The 16,872-nt window shown below is 40.1% G+C and overlaps 1 protein-coding gene across 5 annotated transcripts in view; it reads right to left on the bottom strand.

The window, feature by feature from the left end:
• runx1t1 (RUNX1 partner transcriptional co-repressor 1) overlaps positions 1–16,872 on the bottom strand; it is a 55,620-nt gene that overhangs the window by 15,220 nt on the left and 23,528 nt on the right. For 4 of the 5 annotated variants that reach the window (XM_053489856.1, XM_053489855.1, XM_053489854.1 and 1 more), the window contains exons 2-4: positions 7,829–7,966; positions 5,100–5,341; positions 3,031–3,120 (exon numbers count right to left, since the gene is read on the bottom strand). In XM_053489856.1, coding sequence (XP_053345831.1) covers positions 3,031–3,120; positions 5,100–5,341; positions 7,829–7,966 — 470 coding nt within the window. Of the gene's footprint in view, positions 1–3,030; positions 3,121–5,099; positions 5,342–7,828; positions 7,967–16,469; positions 16,547–16,872 lie in introns of all 5 variants that reach the window. The other variant, XM_053489857.1, reaches the window with a different exon arrangement.

Here is a 16,872-nt window from a genome sequence, read left to right on the forward strand (position 1 = left end):
AAGGAAAGAAAAAAAAAAACGCCTCTAATGCACATTGTTGCAGCTGAGTTCTGTGCATTTATAAAAGCCCCTGTTCCCACAGCCATATGGTATTTGTCATTAAAGGCTCCTTTGAGGAAAAGCACTAAAATTAGATGAGAGGGAAAGAGAGAGAGAGAGAGAGAGAGAGAGAGAGAGAGAGAAGATGTAGAGACAGGAGAGAAAGAGTAAGAAAGAGTGAGAACACAAGTTGCATCTTTGATAGCACCCCTCCCGCCTGGATGATACAGTAACCATATGGCACAGCGTGGAGAGACGGAGCGGCGAGAGGAAGAGCTACAGAGGGGGGGAAGTGGCCCTGTATGTTTCTCTGCATCCATCAGCGACCCCTAATGGGACCAATTTCTGCAGTGCGAAGCTGCCTGGGGCTTCCAGTGTGTATGAGAAAGAAATCCCGTCCGCTATGATAGAAGCTGCGTTCTGCACACGGCGAACCGAGAGACCCTGCTCCCTCTCGCTCCCTGTGGTAAACTACACAGACTCGATCTGTTTTAATGGCTTATCTCGTTGTTAACGGCGAGAGCGCGGGTGAGGATGAAAACAGGCTGACACAAAAGAGTGGAATGTTATGGCTGAAGGTTAGATAAAAAAAAAAAAAAGGGAGGAGTTCAGGTATGCTGCATAGCAGCTGTCATTTCTAAGCAAATAAAAACAACGAATCCAGGTTAAAGGCAATCCTAACACTCGAACACGTTAAATAGGTTCATGTTCACGCGTCTAGGTTTTTAGCTTAGCCATCGCTATAATATAATTCTTAGCAGATGTGGTATTCCTGTGAGAAATGAGTGCCTGTGTGACAAGCTGATGTCACAGGGTGGTGCAGTCACAATGCCATTAAAGCAGAAAAAAAAAAGTTGTAGTTGCAGTTGTGTCGAGTTATCCTCATGAGAACCGGACTCTACTGTTGCATGGTCTCTTCACTGTTTCTCTTTATTAGCACATCCTCAGGCTTCCATATTCACACTGATCAAAATGAAACAGACATTTGAGCCTAATGTTCTCGGAAACTATGGGATGACAAGCCCAGTGACACTGATGGGCGTTATTATCATGAAAGTTTAGACTTTGTAACATAGAGACAGGAGACAGGAGACAAAGACTACCGCATTGAGACAAGGAGGTCAGAGACCTGAACTTAAAAGTGAAGCGCTGCTGTACATCTAGCTTAAGAAAGAGATAAGGCAAAGGCTTACTCATAATTACAAACCTATTGAAAACCGCGCAGTCACTCAATATGCAACGCAAACATTTCCTTTAAAAGCCCAGAAAGATCTTTATCTCTCATAAATTCTGTTTTACACACAACCGTGCCTGAGCTGCATTCTGAATGAAACGCATGATCAATTTGTTTTTTTTTCGAACGTTTTACTTAAAGTGGCCTGACGTAAACAGACACTGCGAGCTGTAATAAAATAAGTGACAAATGGAGTAAGGGCAAGGCGAAGGCTGCTGTTCCTCCAGAGAACAATGGAGGCTCATGTTGCCCTGCTAATGGTTTCAAATGTGTGCGGGTCTCCGTGTGAGAAAAATCGATCGCTGTACATGGGAGTCCATCAGGGAGCGTGAAACACAAAGGACACACTGTGTCAGGAGCTGAACCTGGTATGCGCTCTTTACACTGTTCCACATAAACGATGACAAAAAAACGTCATATAACGTGCACGTTTGCTCACACTGGTTAAAACTGACTTTAAACCCAGTGTATGCTGTTATGCCTATAAACAGTGACGTGATGCAAAATCTTCGACCTATTTCATGATTAATGATGTCAATCGAAGCAAAGCAGAGAAAAAAAGGAAAAACTACGGCACCTTCTTACAATCCGAGTACAGTAAGTCACGCATGTTTAATCGCGGAAGTTAAATCACAAGTCCGGCGTACATAGTCATGCATCCTCTGAAAATGCAGTGCAAGTTCAGGGTGTCCAGAAGCAAGCGTAAAAAAATAAAGCTGGTGCTTCTAAGAAGCGCTCAGCAATAACGATGGAGACAAAAGTGATAAAAGTGACTATCAGCGCGATTCTAAAGACCACTGTATATATATAACACAATATAGCCAATTGTGTTTGTATCCTAATATCTGGACAATGTTTGTTGGACTTACAAACGAATTGGACTTACGAACAAACTCTGGTACCGAACTCGGTTTTATGTGTGGGACTTACTGTAGCATGGTAACATATTATATATATATATATATCATATCATGAAGAATAGACTGCTGGCATCACACACTCTGGCTACTCGAGGACAAAAAAAAAAACTACACAGTGCAATGTGAGTGAGAATTACCGCTCTTACTCTTACTATTTTTAAATTTTGGAACAAACGCTCTAAACTACTTCCTGTTTTATAAAAGCGCTTTTCAGGAGTGAATCAAACCTTGCACACTTTGAGACACATGAGTAGCTAACTAATGATTTATTTTTTTAAATCAACTAGCTAACGTTGTAAAAAATAAGCTAGGCTAGCCAAAGGGTGCTTTTATACTGCAGGATGAGGCACTTAATCCCAAGCTCGGTGAATTTATACAGATACATTTGGGTTGACACTGCCACCTGCTGCGTCGGAGGGTGTCAACACGCAAGTGTACTTGGGAACGAAATAATTTTAGTAATTATAGGAAATTAGGATTGTACAATCTTTCCTAGTGTGAAAGCATAAATAAACACATGAAACATACCTAGAGCCAAATAAAGTGTTTCCATGACATCTCCGACTGAGGTTTTGGCTATTCATGAATACCTAAAAACATTGGTGAGACTTGGTGTGAAAACAAAAGTACTGATTCATCCCAAGAGAAATAGGAACAACAAAAATGAACAGGAAACTCTAGCATGAGGAGAAACCACGTGTATATTTTTGGCTTGTGCTCTTTGCTTCCAAGGACTTAGGAAAGGAATAATATGAGAAAAATGCTCCAGATGAAGAAGTATGCACATCTGTGTCTGGGCTCTGTGAATGCTTTCCAGATCACTGGCTTGTGTCGTACCTTCAAAAACGGGATGACGAAAGGTCGGAGGGGAAAGTTGGTCGCTTCTTGCAGCTTGGAGTGAAATTCTTCTATGGTTAACGTGGAGTTCTGGGGAGGAGAAGAAGAAGAAAAAAAAGAGAGAAAGAGTGAATGTGTGTAACAACAACAACATGTGATTATATTGCTTATTGGAGGGAGAAAGAAGAGAGTGCTGCAGCTGGGTTTATAGAAAGGCTATAAGAGCTGTGTGTAGCATAATGAAAGGGGGAACGAGGATGAGCCCAAGTGCAAAATACCAGTAGACTGTAAACGCTAACACTAAGCCGCTGCTCGCTGTCTGCTTGTTAGATAATGTGTATCATAACAGGCATGTAGCAGGACACTGCGTGCATTAATTAGAGGTGGAAAAGCTGCAGTTTGATCTGTTTAATTAAGATTTTGGTTCTCTCTGTTCTCTGATCTCTGCCGACTTTGCACATATCGCCCCTACCAGCTGCTCACTGCTGCTCCTATCTCTATAAAAGAGAGAGAGAGAGAGAGAGAGAGAAGCGACTAATTTCACTCCTGTTCTCGCAGCTCTATCTCATTTTAACAGACTGACAGGACGGTGACACTATTTTCAATTTTCAAGATGTTGCTTCCAAGAAGGCGCAGGGGAAAAAAAATAATAAGGGAAGGAGAGACAGACAGAGAGACTGCGTCGGAGGAAAGAGAGAGAGAGAGGGAGGGAAAAAAATAAAAATACGCAGCTTTCTACCTCATTTCCCAGACCTGAATTTTGTTACATTAGGCTTACATCTGTTCGCCCAGATTGCAGCGGCCTGTTTTGACAGCCAGAGAGCCTCCTGAGCTTTTCTCCGGCATTGCCGGCGCTAATTAAGTGTGTCACTCTTTTCAATAAGGCAGAGAGGGGAGTGTATTAAAGCGAGCGATGCAAGCCAAGGGGACACAAGAATCCCTCTGCATGTAGACACTGTGAAAAATAAACAAACGCATGCCAGAAGAAAAAAAAATAAGAAAAAAAAAGGAGACTTCTTTTCGAGTGGCTAATTAAAGCGGCCCTCCTCTGGTACGAGCACGGTTATTTTAACACTGTTTCTTTTCAGCGCTTGATGTTATTCACGGAAATTACTTTCTTAGCTGTAGATGTGTGGTCTGTAATTTCGGTAGTGTTACAGAGCAGGTACAATACTTTGCTAGATGCTGCCGCGGTAGTCGACATCCAGTGCACTACTTCAATGAAATGCATTGACAAATCTGCTACACTGGCTTTTTTTTTGTTATCAATTCTGACTAGTATTTGTCTATACAGGTACATTTACTCTAGATACCATAAAATCCACCCTCGATATTTCTGGGTCTGAATTACCCGCGATGCATTTAGTAATTCTGGTGCTAATTTGTTCATTCAGTCTTTATGAAAATGAAATTTTTGACTTTATGATAAGGGTTTGCACTTAGCTTTGAAAGAACTAATCTTGAGATGAGGAAATCCAACAAAGAAAAAAAAAAGATACTGTAGTGAATGAGTCTGAGCATTTACTATTTATTTCTTTAAATAGTAAAACATGTGTGTGTATGTGTCAAATTATAAGGTTCAGATTAAGATTCAGTTATTTGTCACAGCAAAGCGAAATTACACTGCAAGTGTTTTTGCACTGTTTGTCAGGTTTAAGGGTTTTGCTCGAGAGCGCAACAGTGGCAGCTTGGTGGTGCTGCGTCTTGAACCCCTGACCTTCTGATCAGTAACCCTGAGCCTTAATCGTTTCTGCCCCTGGGAATAGCATTGGCATTGGAGTAAAAGACAGTAAAGCCTTTCTCAAGGCTCTGAAGTGGCAGATCTGAGCTTTGAACTCCTGACCTATAACAACCCTGTCGGCCAGCATTTCCTCTATTAAACCCCAGCTGATAACATCCCTGTTTCCTTTCTACATCATTATTCCTATTATCATTTTGCTTCTAGAGGCTTTTTTCCTTTTTAAATGCTCAGCAAAATCCAGACCATGTGTCGTGCATGTCTCTCAATAAAAGTTCGTCATCCTGATCCACACTGGTGTGTGCGCACACGTGTGTGTATACAGACTCACCACAAGGCCCAGGACGAGTGTGCGGACGCGGTCGCCGATTTCAGGCGAGATGTCGTTGCCGAACTGCTGCAGCGTCGTGAGGAAGCGCTTCAGCTTGCTGAGCTGCCGGGCGCCGCATGCTGGGGGGAGCTGCTGATTGGCCAGTGAAGAGGAGGAAGAGGACGAAGGGCCGTTGCTGAAGCCGTTGGGGGACGAGGGAGCGCCGTTCAGTGCGGTAGGGGAGTGACTGGTGCCATTCGTTACTGAAAGAGGAAGAAAAAAAAATATCTTTCTATGTGTATATAATAAAGGATTCATTATCCGCTTGGCAGGAATTACAAGCATTTATGATTAGAGGTTTTACAAGTGTTACAGAATCTATCCTTGATTTATGGTCAGGGTAGAGTTTCATAATCTTACCTGATTAAAATTAACAGTATGGAGGCAACAATCTATATTTTCTGGAATAAAAGAGCTGACCACAAGTTCATCAATGACTTGACTTTACTAAGCAAGCAGCCACATGGAAACTACTCAAACAGCTACCTCAAACAACCTTCAAATACAGTGTGTAACCACACGCTAATGCAGTCATTTTTAAAAATTTAGGTTAAAAGAGAAAAATCTTCAGCGGCCCATCCGAATCTACTTCCATCCCTGATCAACATACAATACTAAGTTATAACAAGAATGACGTATAATTTAAATCCCATGGCTTTGTTTTATAAGCTCTATTTACCTTTATTTGATGTAAATAATAAGTTACATAATCAGACATTTGAACCTGTATTGCAAAACTGAGAACCAAAAACCTTTCATTTAATACCTGCAGTACTCTCTCACGACCCTCCCACAGTACCTCAACAGCCCACTAGGGGGCCATCGGACACAAGGCACAATGAAAACACCACTTAGCTAGCTAGCTAATTACCGAGCTAATTTGGGGACAAATACAAACTTACTGTATTTAAGTTAAATGGTATTTAAGTAAAAGTACTGTTACTTCAGTGGAATTTTATACTGAAGTAAGGTTACCAGTCTAAAAATCTAAGTAAAAGTAAAAAATAGTTTACTTTTACAATAGTTTAAAAAAATCTACTCAGAGTAAAAGTTACAGAGTTACTTCTTTTTACAGCGTGGGTAGGATGGGGGATTCTAGTGTAGTTAATTGGTGTCTCAACTCAAACTAGTTGTTTGTCATTGAAGGAACACCTTTGCATAATAAAGCTGTTGCCTTTCTTGAAATCAAAGTGGTCGCTTAAATATGCCCAGGGGTTCGCTCCATAAGAATTTGATGGCATTTCGCATTCAGCTGGGTCTGAATCACTGGCATCTTTTGTTTTGTCCGTCTCCATCGTTCTTGTGAATTCAGCGCGTTTGTTCTTCACGCCCATAAATCACTCAGTGCAGTGGTTTCCGGGGTGCAATTTTTTTTCCTTCCCCGTTTCATGATTTAAATGTTTTATTCTTTTATTTATACTAAGTAAAGAATATGATTTAAAATGTACAATACTTCTAACAAAACATATTTACAGTAAGCAAAAGTAGAATGACAGATTTTAAAAACTACTTTAAAAAGTAGAAGTAGACAAATAAACTACTCAATTACAGTAACGCAAGGAAATTCATTACTTTCCACCTCTGCTGTACAGTACACTTCTTTATACTCTTTAGGTTCGATGGTGAATTTTAAACGTGGGTATTTACCATTTACTAAGAAAAATATATGTAGAGTTGTAAAGTTAGAGATTTATTATAAACACTTTACAAAAGAGTAAAAGTACAAAAGAGTAAAAATATGTTTTAGAGCGTGTAAATCTACTTGGGTAAGAGTGCACGAATTTAATTTTAGTGATCCTGTATCTTCCAGTCCTTTATAATACTTTAACACATGTGTTTGTTCCTTTTTTTTGTTGCATGTATTAAAAGTTATATTATACTGGCAGTTTTACTGTAATACATCCAATCATAAATAAAAAACCTGGATTGTTCTGAGAAATTACACAAGTTGAACCTAAGCATGACAATCCCTAAACCTAAATCCACCCCCTCCTGTTAAGTGCCACTTGATGAATAGTTTGAAATCCAGATAATGTCTGACTTCCACATTCCGCCGAGCTCCTGCAAACCCCCCTGAATGTGCTGCGTTTGCTTCCAATCAGCCCCGGTGGCCTTAAGCGCATAAGCACGCTCTCTTGTAAGCGCACATCGTCCATATGAAATGTAGCAGCGGCGAATACATGTGGTCGAATGATGATGCGAACCATACGGGCCACGGCGTCAACGTCTCGCTAATGAGATTAGGCTGTGGCCTCTCTCCAGCAGCACAGAAATGAGATACTTCAGCTGCATCTGCTAACAATTACAACGGGATGGTGTGTATGTGTGTGAGTGTGTGTGTGTGTGTGTATGTGTGAGTATGTGTGTGTGTGTGAGGGGGGGCATCAAAGCGCTCGCTTTGTTAAACCTTCGGCGTCTGTAATTAGAATCTGCTTTTAAAAACGTCCTCGTTCGTTTGCATGTGTTTATATGTGTACGTGTATATACAGTACAGTATATGTATTCGCATAAACACTGATTGTAGAGTCTGAGTCATTTTGAGGAGTGTGTTAGTGGCGCTGACAGCGTAGCGGAGCTCAGATCACACAGATTACTCCGTCTCTGTCTCAACAGCTGTTTTGTGTTCTTCCCGTATAGTGCATGTATAGTACCAGACCTGTGATAATTGGTTGTATGTGTGAGATGCTTACGTGTTGTCGGGGTGAAGGAGCTGGTCCTGGGGGCTCCCTGTGTGCCGGGTGGTGGAGGCATGGTGGGCGGAGTTAACCTGGACTGTGCTTTCACATCAGCGGGAGAGTCGGGCATGGTGGAGGGCTTCTCAGTGCGATCTATAAGGAGACATGGACAAAGCATGGGATTTAAACCTGACCGATGAACCGCCCACGAGGAGAGCCGAAAAAAAAATTGTAAGAAGAATGAAGAAAAAGTGGAGCAGTCCTGGTGAGACCTCGCTGATCTCCTGTACACCTGAGCTCCTGTAACTAACACACACTGAATTCATGCCTGCTGAGGATTATTCGTCATTCTCTTCTTCCACAAGAATGTAATTGCGGGAGAGCACGCACGCACACACGCGTCAACAAGTAGCCATGGAGAGTATATCTAAAATTAAAAAAGAAAAGAAAAATTGACAAACCTACTGTAAATCCTGACTGATATAAAGTAGTAGACATCCTAATGAAACAGGATGCTTGCATGTACATTGAGCGATTTATAACTTGCTGCTGCTTTAAATTAAGATAAAAAAAAAAAAGAAAAACAGCTGGAGTCGTCACAGGATATTCACTCTGTTATCACTAATAGTCACAGAATTACTAGTAAACATTAGCATATGTCGCTATCTCAACCCACTTGCTTGGAGCGCTTAAGCTCTGCTTTCTAAGACTCATGAGACAGCGAAAAATAAAACAAGTCCTTCTGCTTTAGACACCGTCTCTCGTCCCACCTTACTGAAGAAGGACGGCCACAGGTGTACAAAGTGAACAAAACCCAAGACCAAAGCGGTGGTGAAATAAATTAGCCTCGACGCACATTAAAACTTAACACGACCTGGGCGTTTATTTCATACCATCTGGTGTATTCCGGTTTTGTTGTGGTTGGTTATACAATATGGACGCCCCGAAATGCAATATTTATGAGGAGGACTTAACCCTGTGTCACATATGGTGATCGCGACCTGCGGTTATGGGCTGCCATAGGCAGCTTGCTGCTGTATGAGCAAACAGTGTTATCAGACTGCAGTGTTGAACGTTGTGTAAGGAGGAAGTAAAAGGGTGTGACAGCAAACAGGAGCGAGTAACATATGACAGTAACGTATGACAGAGTGGTCGCTTCATGTTCGAGGCGCATCCTTTTCCCACAAGTTACGATTGTCAGCATTGTCTTTGTTGCAGTTCCTATTTATGGCCACTAGGTGCAATAAAAACTAAATGAACAAGAATCATGCTGCTGTGGGATCGCGCAAATGTATTTCTTTATTTTTTATAAACCTTTAAATGAAAGACGTTGTGAAAAAAAAAACAGCCAATAATATTAGCTATTAGAAATTCTAAAGCGAGCAATTGATACCAAAAGAGAGGAGATACAGATATGTCACATGTTTGTCTAACTGTAGTGCACTATGTAGGGAGAACAGCAGCATAGGAAGTTTATGAATTCAGCCTTTTGGCTTAAAAATTAAAACTCTTCTTTGACTGTCTTTTATTTTGTCACATTCGGCTTTATCACATATTGATTTTTTTTTTATCCATGATACCTGTCTTAGACTCGTCCTGTTCATTTGGAGAAAATGATGTCACACGCAGCCTAAAGCGTTTTTGTTATACCGGTAACTTTTTTAAAACAAAAATATTTAGTTTGTCATGATTTTATCCATGTACGAATTAGTGAACAGACTGATTAGCTGTAGCCTTAGACAACTTTAGTGTCTGATCAAACTGAAAAAGCCTCGTGCCAGAACAGAAATCCTAATCAGGCAACTTAGGAGCGCGCACATCTGGACTGAAGACTTTCCAGACTAGTCCAAATTACACATGACATCATAAATTCCAGCAAGAACTGACCTAGATAATAAATTCCAGTTGTACATTATATTAAAAAAAAAAAAAAAAACTTTTTTAAACAAAACTTGCCCTCGATGCTTTTCTACATGAAAAACAGGACATACAGGCAAAATTAATAGTGTCTTCAAGTTCTTATGAAGACTCATAAAGTTAATGAAAAGCAGATCCGATTTTTTTTTTTGCATGTGTAAAGGCTAAGCCTAGAACCCTGGGGGTGATTAGAGGTTTTTTTTCCCATCCTTTTAGGACCTTTGCCAGTGCAGGAGAGATAAAGAAGGTGGGAATTTCCACTCCACATGGCTACCATTTCCTAGACACATGTGCGTGTTTGTACATTTAATCTGACCCATACCTCTTTTCTTTCAAAAACCTTCCAATTCTTTCTATGTGGTTTCAGCAGGAAAAACAGTACTGCATAAATCTTCCTGGCCATCATCATCTTCTTTTATATATTTTTTTTCTTCTTCGCACTCCATCCATAGCGGACGATGAAATGGAGACTGCTTTCCAGTTGGGTAAATATTATAAAATACAGTAGAGTGGAGGAAATGTTTTAACCCGATTTCGCTGCAATATGTAAGAAACAATGACAACTGGCTGTAAGGGAGGTGTTTTTTAAGTTGTTAACGCTGTATTGGATTCATGGAGTGATTTTTTCGAATTATAATGGTAAAGAAAACAAAATAATAAAAAAAACTAATTTCTAGTTCTGAAATATATTATATATTTTTTATATTTTTTATTTTTTTTATCCAACTGCTATTTCCCTTACAACCATCTGTGGTGCTGTTGCGCTTCTTTCCACCTCATTCGGGAAAACAATCCGCCTTAAAACATTCAAACTGACATAATCTGATTGGAAAAAAACCCTCGAATACTTCATGCTAAACCAGGCGTGGATCAAATGAGGTCGTTTTGGCAGGCCGCCTTTTTGGCAAAAGGTCCTGATTGAGGTAGCGAAAGACACAACGCAGCACGGGATTTTAATTTTGACGATCGAATCCTGGACGTAGCCAAACATTTGTGTTGTGGATGTTAAAAGCATGACTAATGCTCTGATGTCTATAGCGGTGCTGCTGTAAGTATCAGAATAATAAAAGCAACATGTCGGATGCACATGGTACCAATAACCCCAACAGCCTCGTCAAAAGATTTATACAGTAAAGATGCCTTCGTGACGCTGCGTACGTTCTCGAAACGTGAACTTTCTGCTTTCTGCTTCCACGAGTCTAATTGGAGATTAAAGTTCTGGGGTCTGAGCTGCAGAGCGCTGGACAGAAACAGATGCCTGAAGCGTCTGAGACTCATCCCTGCTCACTGCCTGACAGAGATGGATGATAAAGTATTCGGTTAAGCTTTAATCTGTACACCTGACATTCGACTCTCTCACACTCACACACACACACACACAAAAACCACAGTCGAATTTTTTTACTAATAAATTTTAAATTACTAATAAATACTTGACCATAAGACACTGACATGACAATATTAATACGAAATGTTATCTTTCTCTATCTTAACACAGTCAAGCTTTAATATTTAATCTCTGAAGGATTACATTTTACCCACCCAGAGCTTCCAGGGTTGAAGTTTTCGCGTCTAATTGGGCTAGTGTTTCACAAGGAGGTTGCGAGTGGGAAAAACAAGTGCGCAGGCGGTGGCTTTTTCGGCTAGTTTAAAAATAGCCTGCAGCTGCTATGGAGGAAATAATTAGAGTTAAACCTTATCAAACACAAAGGGAAACTGTAGCACTACGTATTAAAGCTAGTTATTATTCATACTTAGTTTTTTTTCTTTTTTTTTCCTGATATACTAGATAAATTGTCTACATACTGTATGGACAACAGTATTACAAAATGTTTTTGAAAAATTGGATTTATAATATAAATATTAGTCATATTTTACATAGAAGATTTAATCTTTTACTCGATAGAAAAAAATATTAAAAGTACTGTATTATCTTACTCTAATCACGTCTTCACTTCTGATTTTAAACACCTGCTACATGATTAGGGAAGACAAATCATTTAATTATGCATAATGGAAAGCGGGTTATAATACATAACACTCTGACAACGGCATGCAGAAAAGCAGTGAAGTAGAAAGTACAGATATTTGTTGTACTGTAAAGTAAAAAGTATCTGCTGATAGAAAAAAACTTTAGCATTGATATATCAAGTACGGTAATGAAGTAATTTCACCTCTTTTGTACGGTAACTTGACCTCTGACATTAACCTTGATTCTAATGCAAAAAAAAAAAAACAAGAAAAAAATGGCTTCCTTTTATATTTCTTTCTGGTTAGATTGGGAAATCTTGCGGTGAAATCTTGCTGAGATCCAAGAATGGAGCCGGAAATGTGTGTGTCAGGGGCATGCGTCAAAACACATGCAAAGAACAGGTTACAGGCCGTGACAGGACTCATTCTTATCCTTACTACAGACTTCCGGTTTAATGCTTGACCAATAAAACGAGTGCGTACTTCAGTAATATTATCAGAAAGCATGTCTGGAATGCTTGCAAAATAAATAAACAGGCTCGAAACCAAACTTCATACAGGTCATCAGCATGAAGTTAACATGCAGAGTTCATTGGCTTTTCCCGTTGCTTTGCCTTTCACAGATGAATATTCCATGGTCTGTAGGCACGGCGAGGAAATTCAATGCGGCTTCAAGCGAGGCAGTTCGAGTGCTTTCCATTTTCCTTTTTTTCTTTCTTGTGCCAGGGTCTTTTATTGCTTCTCAAAACAGCGCCGGAGTAATACAGATAGCCATTAACCACCACAGAGAGCAGAGCCGCAGAAATCGCAAACAGCCGCATCCTCGCTCCATGCCCTGTCATTTGTCATGAGCGGTGAGTGCCAGTAAATGGTGCATTCAAGAGCTATTGGTTTCCGAAAAAGAGACCATTTTGCGATGGCATCCCGAACACAAAGACAGAAAAGAACTTATCCAAGGCGGACATTGATCCTGTGAAGCCTTAAAACCCTACTGAGACATTTTCTATTATTCTTTGTAGTGAACCGGTACAGGGAGAAAAAAAAACAAAAACGCTAGAATGCACAATTGAGTTTTAAATTTGAACGCTGTGACTGTTTACAGCTTCATACTTTCTAAAGTAGGTGGCGTAATTAATATTTCGTCTGTTTTATATGGCATGTCTTTTGAACATTCAGTTCTGAATGGTCTCAATGTCTCACAGTACACGGTCATACCAGCTATATGTACGCTATGCAGGTATGCTGTGGCTCGCACGTTTCCTAGCAGTAAGATGTGTAAGAACATTCCAGAACATCTGCTGTGTTTGCTATCAGCCTTTCGCAGTTGTGTGTGGACGGGAATCGGAGAGCAGCTGTGTGTACGCTACTGAATGATTATCCTAACAGGATTTGCGCTGCTGGATTGGATATGGCTTTGGATACGCCACGGATGTGGAAGAAGCAAATAACTGAATGCGCCTGCTTGAATATCGCACGAGCGAGTCAAGGCAGCGTTAGAATGAATGACAAAGTTAACTGAGCTGGAATTACTTTCTTATTGTATTTAAGTATGTTTTTTTAAAGTTAACTTTTACTTACTGAATTAAAAAAAGAGAAAAAAAACACTTCACTACATTTCTCTATAATCATATGGTCATAAAGTCACACAGTGACTTTTTATCCTCACATCGCTTCAAGGACAAATCTAATCTTAAAAGATATGACTGTGAAAAAAAAGCTATAAACAAAAAATATATAAATCTATACAGTAAATACTTCACATTTATTAAAGCAGCTAGTAAAAAGCATGCTAGTTAATGCCAGATTAGTATCTTGTTCCTTATTCCTAATATCTAAAGTGTTGGTTGGATTAATGGCATCCTACAATAACCAAAAAAATAATAATAATTTGTTGGTTAGTTTTTGCTAACAGCTAATCTTTGAAATGCTAGCTAGCTGTATGGTCAGAGTAGTAGCTAATGTCATGCTAGTAGTTGTATGGAAGCAGAAAGGAACTAAATAAATGTAATTAATTCAGTAGTTTTATTAGTGGATACTTTTTACTTTTACTCAAATATCCCTACAGTTGGATTGCAAGCATAATTCGTTCTGGAAGCGTGTTTGTATATCAAATAAAATTTTCCCTATAAGAAATAATGGAAACTCAGATGATTCGTTCCACAACCCAAAAATATTTATATAAAAATAATTAACACAAATTCTAAAGTAAAAATAAAACAAATTAACCTGCACTTTTTGTTTGATAAGAATCATAGATGAAGTAAGACGAGGGAGGAGGAAGCGTGTATAGGAAGACTTTCACACACGCCCACACATCAACACTCGCACAAGGATGTGGACTATATGAGTGACCCATGCGCACTGATCATGTGACCCTCGGCAGACAAAGCATATATGTTTAATAAGTTAAAATTTATTTTAAAAATGCTGCTCATCTTGCAAAACTCTCACAGACCAAGTTACTTGCAATCCAAGGTTCCACTGTACTTTATATTTCACTCATTGCGTTACATAGAGACAGTGGTGCGTAGCATCTAAAGAAGTAATATCGCCACCTGCCGACTATTATACGAAACTGCGATTCGCTTCCTCTTCGCGTAACTCTTAAACATGTAGCAGTTGTTTGAAATTTAGAAGCGTGGACAGCATTGAAAAATCATGTTTACAGTCAGGAAGTGCAGAGAGAGAGAGAAAGAGAGAGAGAGCAACTCTTTGACTATAACGTAAAAGTCACTGTAAGCTAATATAAGCCTTTGATACTCGGTATGTTTAAAGATTTTAGAATGTAACTCAAGTACACATGTAAAGGCAGGACTTTTACTTGAGTAATAATATCTTACCCACTTTTACTTAATTACAGGATTTGTGTACTTTGCATACCACTGTAGCTAACATTCTAAGAAACTAGCAATAAAGGTGTTTTTAAAAAAACTTAGTCTTAGCTAGCATTAGTTTGTTGGTAAAAGGAGCACTAATTTACCATATCATCAGCGAGCAAATGTGTGATTTGATCTTTAAGGGAATCTTTTCAGTACTTTCATGTCAGACTTTAGACTTTTCCTACCGTAGCTATAAATCAACTTCTACTGGAATGTTTATTTAAAAATATTTGTCTACTTTTATCACCTCTGGATATAAACATATACACATCCCGCTGCTTCAGTTTCATCATCCTCAACCAACCAGGCTGATCTGGTCCCTTTTATATAACCACTTTTTTTCTTCCTCCAGCATGAACATCCAAGGCTCAGCCGAGGTCTGCTTTTCTTAGTCTGCGTTGCCAGTTGCATATCTGTTACATCACTCACCGCAGTGACGGCACTGTTTGCTCGTATCGGGTACGGAATGAAAACAAGTTCATGAATTAAATATAAAATACTCACGTCGAGTCGAGGCTCGGTGGGTATGAATACGTCAGTAAAGTAATATGTCAAGCAGCCGTGCGGAGAGATCAGAAAAAAGGGGTTTAATAAAGCAGGCGAGCCAGTTCCTCATAACTGCATTTTAATTCTTGAGAGTGTAAAAACGAAATCCTCTTGTATCGCATTGCTCTGGCGCTTTCTCAAATCTTTGTGAAATCTAATCCGCAGGGAAAGCTGTGACATGTTTTAAGAATGTTACACCGAGATCGAACGCACAAGCCTAATGCCAGGAATCTTGCACAGTTCTAGGACTACACGGGGTCAGTAAGAGTAAGAGTTTCTCCAGAGGAGTGTTGATGTCAGAAGCTGAACAGCATGCACAAAAAAAAAAAAAGGAAGTCAGTTGACTGACAAGATCGCAAAAGTTCGGCGTCCCAGTGAGAACCGGCGGGAATTCGGGTGGTGATGGAGGAAAGAGTAGATGAAATGACAGCGAATTAATAAGCTGAGCCAGTAAAGCAGATGACAGTGCCGGTGCCGGTCCAGCCGGAAGCTATACTTCAGCTGTGCCTTTTAAGACTATTAATGCTGGTCTTATAGTAGGATACACAAAGATATCAATTTACAAGCCTGCTAATTTGGAATATCTAGAGATGCTCAGAAATGCGTGAGTAGAAATTCATTGGGATTCAGATGAGTAACAGAGGCTCGCGGCACGGTATATATCTGCGAGGCTCGCATTGGTATGCGCGCGCTGCTCTCCGCTCTCCTAAATACATTATGAACCTGTGCATGTCTGTGCACCGTGCAATCATCTCTGCCAGATGGAAGACCAGCCTATCAAACCCCTTCTGCTTGTCAGAGAAGATGTATGAACGTCCTCCGCCGTCCTGGAGCCCAATCCCCGTGCTTATTGCTCTCACTCTCCCTACAGCAAAGCCGCATCCCCTCGAACCTCTATCTAACTCCACCCCCCCACCACCATCCTTCTCTCTCTTCCTGATCCTTTTGCTTTTTCTCTTGTTTTCTGAGCTCCGCTTGGCCGGCGCCAGGTGGTGTGCCGACGTTTATTCCATTCCATCAAATGACGTGAGCGCTGAGGGGACCTTCAGAAGCCTGTGCTCACTCAAGAGTTACCAACCCAACCTGGCCACTTTAATATTTAAAGAGCCCTCCTGCTTTATTTAATCCCCTCGCCAGTTTTCTACCGAGTTGTTCGTCATGATGTTCATAAATCTTTCTAATAAGACGCAGTGTGGAATAAAAAATAATAATAAAGTTGCCAAAATATGCTTGAAATATATGTTTTTGAATTTGACATATACTATATTACTCTTTTGCCTCTGACAACACTAGAAACACACTAAGGACACAAAGTGGGCTATCATGGACATATAACTGCTTACTTCCAGCCACGTGAAAATAAACTTCCTCTGCTTGCAGGATTTCTGTTTTGTTTGAAGCTTCCCGTTCCGGTGCACATCTGGATGCAAAACAAAACGCGCTGTTAATCTTACTGTTAGGCTTTGTTTTATATATATATATATAAATAAAAGAGACCATAATAAAAAACAAATAGTAAAGATTAAAGTGAACTGAGTGGCGCAGTGGTAAAGTGCTTGCCTTATCACCCGGAGATCGCGAGTTCGATTCCCGGGTGATGCTGTAATTTCTCGCAGCTAGAGGTCTAGACAGAGCTGATTGGCCGAGTTCTCTCATAGGGGAGGGATGAGAGGTACTTAGTGCTTCCACATCAATCACGGCTCTACAGCCAACCAGGGGCGTCTGTGAGCTCACGCAAGCAAAAGG

This window comes from Clarias gariepinus, chromosome 28, assembly GCF_024256425.1.
Source record: "Clarias gariepinus isolate MV-2021 ecotype Netherlands chromosome 28, CGAR_prim_01v2, whole genome shotgun sequence".
NCBI classification, from domain to species: domain Eukaryota; kingdom Metazoa; phylum Chordata; class Actinopteri; order Siluriformes; family Clariidae; genus Clarias; species Clarias gariepinus.